Source organism: Mesocricetus auratus, unplaced genomic scaffold (assembly GCF_017639785.1).
Source record: "Mesocricetus auratus isolate SY011 unplaced genomic scaffold, BCM_Maur_2.0 Super-Scaffold_100019, whole genome shotgun sequence".
Classification (NCBI taxonomy): Eukaryota; Metazoa; Chordata; class Mammalia; order Rodentia; family Cricetidae; genus Mesocricetus; species Mesocricetus auratus.
The window spans coordinates 8,381,172-8,393,551 of NW_024429200.1; the positions used below are offsets into that span (position 1 = coordinate 8,381,172).

General features: G+C 38.2%; 1 protein-coding gene across 4 annotated transcripts in view; it reads right to left on the minus strand.

Annotated features, from left to right (window-relative positions):
• The window catches only part of Exoc4 (exocyst complex component 4), a 695,598-nt gene that overhangs the window by 595,699 nt on the left and 87,519 nt on the right, over positions 1 to 12,380 (minus strand). For all 4 annotated transcript variants that reach the window (XM_040728511.1, XM_040728513.1, XM_040728515.1 and 1 more), the window contains exon 7: positions 3,927 to 4,101. In XM_040728511.1, the coding sequence (XP_040584445.1) occupies positions 3,927 to 4,101 (175 nt within the window). The remainder of the gene's footprint in view (positions 1 to 3,926; positions 4,102 to 12,380) is intronic.

The window sequence follows — 12,380 nt, forward strand, 5'->3', positions numbered from 1 at the left end:
GGTTTCTCTGTGTAGCTTTGAAGCCTGTCCTGGAACTCATTCTGTAGACCAGACTGGCCTCAAACTCAAAGAGATCCACCTACCTCTGCCTCCCAAGTGCTGGGATTAAAGGCATGCGCCACCAGCACCCAGAGGTTATTATCACCATTTTTAGTATGGGTTTTGCTTTTTAAAGTGTAGGAACAATATACATTTGATAAAGCTAAAGCCACTGTAAATAAAGGAAAACAGAATAGCTTGTTTGCACTATTCATAACTTTAATTAATTCCTCATCATGGCAGAATTAGAATCATTTTACTAAGCAAAGACAGAACCCATCAACTTCATGAACAGAAAAATTGCTGTAATTGTGTATGGAAATGTCATATTTAATGTCTTATTCTGAACAACTGGTCTAAATAAAAATAAACAGCTACATTATTGGTTCATATGATAAAACTGGAATATATAGATAACATAAATTGATGTTTTTCAAAGAAGTGTGCACGTTTGTGTGTGTGTGTGTGTGTTTTATACATGAGGACAACTAGTAAAATAGTAAAATGTCAACAAAAGGCAAATTTCAACAAAGAGGTATATGAGTAAATCTTTTATTATTATTATTATTCTTAAACCTTTCCTAAAACTTTAAAATTATTTAAAAGATTAAAACATAATAAAATGAAAAACATCTATTGAGTTTGCATGTCTGAGTCTTGTTTTTCGTTGTCTTTAATCCAGTATGATGTTGCTATTTAATTAGGAAGATTAGTTATTTATATTTAATATTTGTATAGTTAGTATACACCTTTCTATTTGTGTCCTACCATATCCTCTTGGCTTTGTTCTTTATCTTTTCTTTCTCCTTTGTTCTTTTTTTCTTCCTTTCCTGATTTCATTTAAATTAATCAATTATTCAGTGATTAATTTTACCTCCTCTGGCAAGTTTGTTATCTGTATATTCATTCTACTGTTTTAGTGCCCTAGGGATTAAATTATAAATTCTGAACTTATCATAATTTATCCTAAATATTATACATCTTCACATATGCTATAAGAAACTTATGCTAAACACAGATTTGTTTACCAGAAATATAATCTTTCTGAAATTATTGTTACATAATTACTCCCATATGTTATAAATTACCATATATGGTTATTAGTTTTGCTTTAAACACAAATTAAACTCCATCAAAAGATAAAGAAGACAACAAATAAGGAAAATGGTACTTCACTGTTGCCTACCTATTTTTCTTGTAGTTACCATTTGGTATCACGTTCCTTCAGCTTAAAAAACTTTCTATTATTTCTTATGTGTAAATCTAAATTCTTTCAGTTTTAATTCATCTGAAAATGTCCATTTTATCTTCACATGCAGTTGAAACAATATTCTAGACTGTCAATGCTTTCTTCCTGGTACTTTGAAAATGACATTCATTTGTTTCTGGCTTCTGCTGACTCTGACGCAAGTCAGTGATGATGTTTATCAATTTTCCCCCTATGGGTGATATGTCTTTTTTTCCCAGGTTATTTTAAGATTTTAGTCCTTTGTTTTTCAGGAAACTGATAACATATCTAGTGTTGATTTTCTTTGCATTAATCTTGCTTGGGATTGATTGGACTTCTTGATCTTTGGGTCTATACTTTTCAACAATTTTTGGCCATTATTTCTTCTAATAATTTTCTACCACTGCAACCACATATTTGCTAGACTGGAAGAAATTACACCAGGGAGACTAATGGTTTTATCCACTTTTGGTTTTGGGCCATTGTTACTCTGTGCTTTGGTTTGAATGGATTACATTAACCTATGATGAAGTATCTTCTCTAGATTATACAATTCACAACTTACTCTGCTGTTGATGTTTTCATTTCAGATACAAATTTCTGTCCAATTTTGTCCTTTTTTTTTTTTTGATTTTTCGAGACAGGGTTTCTCTGTGGCTTTGGAGGCTGTCCTGGAACTCGCTCTGTAGACCAGGCTGGTCTCGAACTCACAGAGATCCGCCTGCCTCTGCCTCCCGAGTGCTGGGATTAAAGGCGTGCGCCACCAACGCCCGGCCATTTTTGTCCTTCTTATAAGTCACTGTCGCAGACTTTTGCACAAGTATTATAAGTGCATGTTAGACTTTGTGAGTGTGCGTCATTATTAAGAATCTAGATGTGTTTATCTTACTTTAGAGAGAATTTAAATCTGTCGGCCAATTATTTAACAAGTGGATCAGCTCCATTCATGGAAGACTTTGGGGGTTAGTTGTAGGAATTAACTTTTGACCTATGTTTAAAGGGGCTATGTTCCGAAGGCATGAAACACAGGATACTTTGGCATGTCCTCTCCCAATTCCCAAGCATTTGCATACCCTATCAGAATCTCCAGTTAGCAATCAGTACCACAGTGACTGTTTTTTGCTAAAGCATGTGCTGTGTAGGGCTCTTTTTGCATGCAATTTCCTCCTCTCCAGTATCCTAATGCAGAAATTTCAGAAGCCTCTGCATCCCTAAACTCTAATTCCTGATTCCTCTGCTAAAATAGCCTTTTGGACTTCTCTATGGCAATAGTTTAAAAATTACCCACCAAAGGAAGCAAGAACAAAGTGGAACTAACTCATCTGTTCTCTGCTTTCTGTTAACTGTATTGCATGTCTGAGTAAATTCAGATCCACAGTTGCTTATTATAAAAGATAATTTCAACATGACAAGAACTATAAGTCCAACAATATTTAAAACTGCTTTATCATGTTACTTTGTACCCTGAAAAGCACATTTCATTTCCATTGGCAGATAAGCAAACCAGGATGCAAAGTGTTAAATAACCAGCTACAAACCATAAAGATATTTAATCCAATATACACATTTCTCAAGTGCCTACTACAGGTACACAGTAATTGACATATCAGTAAAAGGAATCCAGAAAAAGTAGATTCAATCCATCTAAACAGAGCAAATTCATTGCACCTCATTCCCAAAAATAAGTCTAGAAAATGAGTTACTAAGAATCAATCTTATTCAATCTACCAGAAGCATGCATATATTCTCAAAAATGACTGCAATTTGCATTCATGATTTATTTATCACTGCAAACATTCCTATTTTCTGTGCAAGTGATTTCATTCCAACAGTTATATTTTTCAATTCTCTACATGTACTTACCTCTTTTAATATTAAGTAGATATTACCATTTCTACTTAGCTATGTCAAACTTGTTTCAGCTAACTCTTAATTGTACTTCTAATTTTCATCTGGACAAATCAAATACATCTTGCTGGCAAAGAGAAAAATATAATGCACTTTCTAAATGCCATGTCAGCAATATCATATCAAACAGTAATGATATTCCTTCAATCTTCCACAAATAAAAGTGATAAATTTCTAACCCACAGATTTATTTTCATCTCTCAGAATAAGTTCCTGTCCTGTCATTTCACCCAATTCATGGAAAAAGTGATGATAAGAAAACAGTCAGTAAAATTAAGCACAGCTGTGTTCATAAAATAGCTTTAAGACAGTTAATATTTATTATGTCTCCCCTCCCCCCAGCCCTTGTTTTCTCTCTTTTGAAATCCATAGTCATAGCCAGCAATGAACTCTGTATAATTCCCAGAATGGTCTCAAACTCATGATCTTCCTCTATTAACTAGCCAGATTAATGATTACCTAAACATATGACTAATTTCAATGAGGTAAAGAACTTGTGAACAGAAATCTAATAGTACATATCCTTGATTGAGAATCAGTTATTTTTAAAGTGTGATCAAATACTAAAAATAATAATAATAAAGTGTATTAGAAGTCTTTTTAAAGATAGTAGAAATTATTGGCATCCCCTTTCACTGAAAGCTTCCTCATGCCGCTTTTGCTTCCTCGGGTAATAATTTAGGTCACTGTTTACTATTACTCCACACTGTTGTCCCCAATCGAGATGACAGCCTTTGTACAAAGCCCTTACCTGCAGCACATCTTGGATCTTCACCCACACATCTGCCATGTCGTATAATTTAATCTCTTCCAGCTGAGTTGGCTGGGTCCCAACAGAGTCCTGCAGGTACCCCAGCACCACAGAGTGGGCAGTGGCTACGGCATTAAATTTGTCAAACAACAGCTCCAGCAGTTCTAGAAGTAACCTGTGGAAAAACAAACAAACAAATAACATTTACATAAAGGCATACAGTCACACACAAATGGTTTACTAGCCTGAAAGAAAAAAAAATATCAGATCCACTGAGAAGCACATCTCCATGTACACAACACAAATATCATATTCCAACAGATTTGATTTCCAACATCTATGCAACCTAGGCAATCTTCTAAATCTATCTAGTCCCATATTACTGTCACTAAATGAAGAGGACTTAAGAATTTATAAATCCAGTGTAAAGTCCCTAAACCAGCAGCCTAACAAACACAGTTCCTTTTTAGAATATTTGAGGTTATAGAATCACAACTACTCTCTATTCATATACGTAGTCTCCAATGAATTCTGACAAATTTTTTAGATAGCAGTTCAGATATCACACAAAATATGCTATGCCCTGGCAAAAAAACAGGGTGCTTTGGTAAGGACACTAATCCTGTTAGTCATGGGAAGATGTGCTTACTATCATTCAAATGCATGGCCTAAGGTGTCTGAGAAAAAAAAAAATAGACACCTGCTAAGCAATCTGACTTTCACTACAAGGAGCAGCTTAGGCATCTGCGTTATCTCATTTATCATAGTGAGATATGCTGGACACATATTATTACATCGATACAATACACTCAAGGACACAAAATGAGGTTGCAAGGCAGCTGGTCCGAGAACAAAAGTTGATTTCCAAGCCAGTGCACTCAGCCGCCTACCTCTCACTACCATTCTAGAATACAGATGTGTATTTAAGAAAGCCCAGCGCTTTCTGTCATGATACAAAGTCATTCCTCTACTGTTGGGCTTTCTAGCTTCACTGATGACTTAGGCCTGGAATTACTTCCTCCTCTCAATTTGGAGAGTAGTTCAACCTAGTTTTAGGAATCTACCACATGTGGCTTACATATGTAGCTTAAAATATATGGGCTACATTTACCTTTATACAGGTATTCTGCCTCCCCTCTCCATTATTACTTTTTCAGAGTAGATTCTACATCATATATTTCTGTAGGAGTGAACCCCACAAAGCTATCCGCCCAACAGGGCGGGGTCAAGGTAGATAAAAGGAAGTAAAAGGAAAAGGGGCTTCCTTTTTCTCCTGGAAGCCAGCCACGCTTCTAACTTCTGGTCTATGCGACCCTCTCTCTCTCTCTGATAAATAAATATATTGTTTTCCCTATATAGCCTCAATATATTTCTATACTCAAGAGCACTTAGAACATGTTTAACAAATATTTGCTGAATAAATTAAATGTCTATATCATTAAAGAGGATTTAAAAACCTTTAAACGTGAGCCTCATTGTATGTTTCTCAGTTCCCAGATCCTTAACAAACTGATAAGCCAACCTCAAAGGAGAACAGCAAAGCAACAGTGTATCATGGCAATGTCAATTAACAAGACTTCACTGCCATAAATAGGGCCAATGTGACAGCCCATAATGACACCATGATAAAATTCTAATATCTATTTGACATTGTAATTTCAATGAGGGAGAATCAATAGACTTTATGTAGTGCTCCCAGCCTGCAGTAGTCTTGCATAATCTAGAAATTACACATTGAGTAAGTAAACAGGAGTCATCTTACCTTTTGAAAGATAACTTTATCTTCTCAAAATCAGCTCAGATTTATATCCACATATGTCACATTTTTCTGTTTTGGAAAGCCATACAAATACCAGCAGAAAGAAGACTTAGCTAACTAAGCACAATAGCCAAAACAAGAAATAATTGATATAAAGCTTGTAACTGAGATCATACACAGAAAATAATAGGCCAACTGAAGTGGGCCAATTTCTACTTAAAATTGCTGGTAAATATATTAGACTATGGCTCCAGTGTGAGTCTGTAAACAATATGCATTTTCCAGAAACAGCAAAATAAGAAACATTAAAGCAATATATTGACTTTAAATAACTGTCTTCTTGCAACTCTCTTGATAATAAACTCTCAAGGTTATTATATTTCTGTTATTGCTTCTGTTATGATAGGGGTTATATCATCCAGGAAACTTAATGACCATGTTAAACTTCACATTGTTTGAAAACAAATTAATCAATGACATTCAAAAGTCCAGAAGGCACTGGTCCAGCATTCCAGTACCTTTAAGTTCTGGGTTCAGAACTATGAACCAGCAAGGGAGCAGAAGCACGGGAAGTGAGCTGTCTACACTAAGTAGAATGATAATCTCCAAGACCACTGCCCTCCACAGCTGGGCATCTTATCTGCCAGCTACCAGAGCAGCTGAATGATCAGAAGCAGAGCTCTGTTAGGAAAGACCACTAGAGAAATGAGGTGAAAGATCACATTCAGTTTACATTGAGGAAATAGCAGCCCTTAATAAAATGAAGGCTGACAAAGGGGCAGCCTTCAGGCACTCATGTAGGCTCAAGGTCCAAGAAGGACATCACAGCTCCAAAGAAGAAAGGTGGAGTATTAGCTGGAAGGAGAGATGGGCTAGACTAGCAGTTCTACCTACTTGGAACTATGAAGTCCCTCAACCCAAGGAAGTTCAGCTATGCTTTATAGCAATACAACTGTAAATAGTAATAGACCTGCAGCTACAAGAGAAAACCTTGGTTTTTGTACTTTAAGTGATACCACCAAGAAAGGAAAAACTCAACCCACTAAATTAGAAACTATAAACCACAGCTTCATAGGACTTGTACCTAGAATACCGAAAAAATAAGAAGAAACTAAATCCAGAATTTATTTTACACACACACACACAACACACACACACACACACACACACACACACAATGAAAGAAAAAAAATCAACTCCTCCAAGAGTCTCCAACTGTAAAGCCAAGAATTACTACGTGATCTAGAAGCCTCACAGAAATGCCATCCTGATCTAGAAGCCTCACAGAGAGAGATGCCATGATGATCAAATTTGAATACAGACAGAGCAACCTGAGGTAACTGAACAGTAATACAGAAAGCAAAGGGCTCCAGATTCCTTTGTCTGGGGTTCTAGCTCAAGTAGCACCAATGATGCTGTATTTTCTTCTGAGAGAATGGAGAGGGAAAGAGATGGATGGAGAAGGGGTAAAGGGAACTAGAAGTACAGAGATTAAAATGAAGGTAGAAATTTAGAAGGAAAACTGTTGGGTTAGATCTAGACATATTAAGTTTAATGGGTACCTGAGATGCTAGTCAGGAGTTCAGGAGACAAGCATATGTTAGAAATGTAAAAGTCGTAAGTATTGGAAAGATACCATGAGGCAGAGATACTTTGCAGAGCTAGACAGCAAGGGAGGGAAACAGCCAACACTCTGAGGAAAAAGAACATTGAAAAGAGATGATTAGCAAGATGCCAGAGAGGAAGGAGGCCAGAGACATTTTTGGAAGAAAAAAGAAGAGAGAATTATCAGTGAAGTCAAGGGCTTCAGAGAAACCAGATAAAGGAGAGAGAAATTTACAATTTCCAACAACCCCTCCCCACTGTAAGGTGAACTCCAGAGTAAATGGTTGATAAGTAAAGCACATTTCTCACCAGCATGCACTTTCTTTAAAACAGGAAAACTTTAACAATAAGAGGATGTTTCCACAGGGTACCAATGAACAAAAAAGAAACAAGAAGCTGCCCACATGAGCAGAACATGAATCTGTGCTAGTCTGCCCAATTTAAAGCTACCAGAAATAAATATGCTGTTAATATCCACATGCACTCTCCACTACCCACACAAGATTGGGAAAACATACTTGGGATGAAGGTAACACCCAACAAAGCCCCAATAAAATCACTCTCCTTGCCACTCTGACTGCAAATGTTTAGAAGAAGAAACAAAAATATCGAAGTTGGCTCAGCTGCACACGTGCAGTTTGGATCTGTAGACTCCACCACAGAGAGAATAGACAATATGGCAGACAAGATGATTAAGTTACCTAACTCCTCTTACTAAGCCAAATCCCTCAAGGAGAGGATGCTAAAACATGGAGGTTTACATTTCAATTAACAACAATTTCTCTAGTCAGGAAAAACAATAGCTTCACAGTTTATTTTCTTAGGCATGTAAATTAGAACACAGCACTATGCCTGTAGAACATCACAAAAGTAATTCTGAATGGAGGGGCAGAATGGCAAAAGGTGTAAGTACCAGGGTCGAACACTCACATGAGAATGCTAGATTTAAATAGCAGCTATCTACAGAATAGCCATGAGACTTTCACTCAGGTTCCTCAATTGAAATTCCCTACCTGTAAAGATTAAGGTTGTAGAATTTGGTCTCTTGTCACATAGCCAAAAGAAGACTGACATAATAAAAACTAGTTCTCTCATTCCTCTGTGTTCCTGCAGTCTTTCAAAACAAAAATGGCAAAGAAGTTCAAGATCTCTCTATCTCTCTCTCTCTGTGTCTCTCTCTGTGTGTCTCTCTCTCTGTCTCTGTGTGTGTGTGTGTGTGTGTCTGTCTCTCTGTCTGTCTGTCTATCTGTCTCTCTCTCTGTCTCTGGGCCAGAACTGAAGACAAAGCCCTATTTTGTGCTTCTTTGTAGTCACACCTCCCTGCTAACACATGGCCCAAAGTCCAGGAGTGAGAAAACAGTCAAAGTTTGTGGCATCTAAAATGGTCAGGAAATGAGGAAAAGGAAGAACTGGAACTATGCAAAGTCTAGGATTTAAGATGCCAATCTGGGGTCTTCCTTCAATTTGCAGCAGCCAGCAAAGGTTGTCCAGAGATTTGAGGAATAAGGACGATGGTGGTGCTGACATACAGATGACAAATATGGTGGCAGTCTCTCTTTACTCATTACTCACAATATGCCAGGAACTACATTAAAGGTTCTGTTTGATAATCTCTTTCATCTTCTGAGACCCACTTTATGAGTGGTCCAAAGCTCATAAACAAGAATAGAACAAAGGAAATTATTTATCCTAATGTTTCCTTCTAGGGAAAGGGGGGAAAATTTATCAGTACTGCTCAGAGTGACATTTGGACTACAATTCTAGGGAGCCAAGGCTGGCAAGAGTGCCAGGAGAACTGTCTACCCTGCCTCTGCCTCCTTGCTACACAAAGCATTTCATTACTGCTCAGACACTAAAACACCTCTTGCAGAGTAGCAGCGAGCTGTTTGCTCTGGTTACTGTAGAGCTGTGTCCAGACACTCTTGGCTCAAGGAGCTGCACCAGTTGCTTTCACTGCCCCCCCCCTTCTCCAGTCTTCCACTGCCTCACACTCCAAGGCTGCTGCTTTCCTCCCTGGTAGCTCCATCTGTAAAGCTTCCTCCATAGCATGCCATGAATTCTTCTGCACCCTCAGGTCTCTCTTAGTAAGTGCGCACGTCACACCAACTTCACTCTCATCTACAGGGACTTTCCAGCATACTTCCTGGGTCACTCTCCTGAGTGAACAACATACCTAAGATTTAATATGACATAAATGGAACTCACCATATCCTCCCCCAGACAGCGTTGTCCATGTTATATAGGCACTCACAGCTGTCCTGAGAAACAATCTCCGCTTCCTCTCCTCCCTCATATCTAAGTATTCACTGAATCCCTGTGAGTCTCTTCACTCCACTGTCACTGCTACCCTGCCACCTTCTAAAATGTCTCATCTGAGAATTATGGAACAGTCCTCAAACTAGTATATGTTCCTCGAATCCTGCCTCTTGTCTTCTACACTATTAACTCACTGTTTCTGCATACTAGTAGTTGTCATAATATCCAGCAGTCAGTGAAGGTATATTGTTGAATGAAGGAATGAAGTCGCCCAAATATGAGTAAGAGGAGGAAGATTACAGTAAGTGGTACAAAAATGAATGTTATAGCCAGGAGGTGATAGCACACGCCTATAATCCCAGCACTTCGGGAGGCAGAGGCAAGCAGATCTCCGTGAATTCAAGGCCAGCCTGGTCTATAGGACAGGCGCCAAAGCTACAAAGAAATCTTGTCTTGAAAAACAAACACACACACACACAAATGATTGTTATATGTTATACTCTACTAATTTTAGAAGCCCATAATAAAGTTTTCCTCACTAAATTATGTTCTCAAAAATACAACTTTATCAATCAAAGCATGAGTTCTATAAGGTGAAAGATACGCATTCAGAACTAACTTGCCTAATAGTACAATACAATTTACTTTATAACAAAAAACATGAGAAAAGTATCAAGATAGAAGCATTCACTCTTTAAACATATATACAATTACCTGCAGGTCATAAAAACAGCCTTCTGCTGGGCGGTGTTGGCGCATACCTTTAATTCCAACACTCAGGAGGCAGGGGCAGAAGGATCTCCTTGAGTTCAAGGCTAGCCTGGTCTACATGGTAAGTTCCAGGACAGCCGGGACTATGTAGTGACCCTGTCTCAAAAAGCTACCATAAAACATTTACCAAAAAAACTAACAAATAAACAAAAAACCAGCCTTCTTCTAAACATGTGGGCAACACATTCATCCTCCCAGGGCTTCTCCTAACTTCCTACTTGGAACTTCCCTGTGGCTCCCATCATCAATTGCCACTGTGCAAAAAGGCAGAGGGCTAAGAACTGTCAGGGAGCTTACACTTGACCACAAGAAATCATGGTGCAAAGGCATTCCATCAAGCTGTGAAAACTGTTCAATATTTAAGGAGAGATAAGACTATCTGAATCTAAATTTAACATCCCGGGAACCTTGGATTAGTTATTTGGCTAGAAAACTCAAGTCGGCAGCCAAGAAACTGCCTAACTTGGTCACAAAGTAGACACACAATGAAGAAAAACTGGTTCTGTTCCACTATTTATCTGCTGAGACCTTAACATCAGGGTTCTATACTTTCCCACTGGCAGACAATGGATATTTATTCCCTACTGTTGTGCCCTAGAAGTTAAGGAAGTACTGGACTCGGGTAATATTTTCTATGAACATTAAAACAAGTCAGTCATCAACTGCATCCTAACAAGAAGGTCTTAGCTTTATTGGTCTATACTTCACAAAAACACTGAGTATCAGGACACAGCCTCCATGTAATCTTCAAGGTTATCTATAAGTGACTTCTAAGAGGCAGAGATGCTTTTTTACCACTTATTACTTCATGTTTTAAAAAAAGACACTATTTGAAGAATGCTGACGAATCCTCCATCTGCACTATGAAAAGAAGAGGACACTATTAACAACACACAGTGAATGAAGAGTAGCAATGAATGGTCCTGGCTCTAGTCAGTTCTTTCCTGTATCCTTCCCTCCTTGTCAAATCAGGCTTCTCCTTGAATGAACTAATTCTAATATGTGGCAAGTTAGTGACCAAAATTAGAAGGTAAGTTAAGTCCCTCTTCCTTTTGAATGGACATATCAATGTCACTCTTTTAAAGGCATCCTCCCTATTCCAAAAACAGTATTTCATAACAGCGCAACATTAAAAACAACTACTCATGAGCCTTCTGCTGTGTGACAACGAATCTTAAGGTTTCAGGTTTCTTAGTACGTGGTTGTATGTGACTCACAGTGCACAAATGTACAAGGTCACTTGAGGAATTTTTGAAATAACTAGGTTTGAGTCTCAAGTGAGGTAATAGGACCCATTCCCCCATGGCTGCTGACCACTTCTGAACAAGTGCGGTAACCTCTGAGAGGCCTACCAAGGGGCACAAGGCAGGGGGCATGCAGCAAGAGAATAGGATACTCAGTGAAAGACTCCACTTCTAATCTTACGTCGGCCACCAGCAAGCTGTCTGAAGTGTCACGTTATTTCAGATTTTACATTTCTTAGGACCAGTCTGGAGTGGCTTAGTAGTAATATACCTCCTGTGATGAGGACAGTTGTGAGACTTACCTAGGTGAGGTGCCAGATGGCAGCCTGCTTTGCACACAGCCTCAGAATCATCTCACAGAGTCCATGGCTCTGCATCCACCTCCCACCTCACTCCCCGGTAAAATACTCTTCTCTGTCTCTGTTACAGCTATTCATTTCATCAAAGTAACAGGCACGATCTTACACCATACAACAAACACAAAGTTAACCCCATCTTACAGACTCACTAGGCCTAACAAAGCAGTAGGCCAAAAGCTAGAGGGTCCAGAGAGCCTCAACTATAAATGAAGAGGTTTTGATCACACCTGCATTACTCCTACTCATCACCAAGAGGAAATTCTCAGTTGATAAGAGTGCTTTTCTATCCATCTGTCTGTTTGTGAGGTGACTTTGATGCAGCATGAAGGATGACACTGAAATAAAGTTACAACAATCCATGAAAGAAATGGCCTTATTCCCTTATTATTATTATTACTATTAAACACTATTCCCTTAACTGATCCAATCTCTAATTTAAACCTGATATACAAGAAATAAC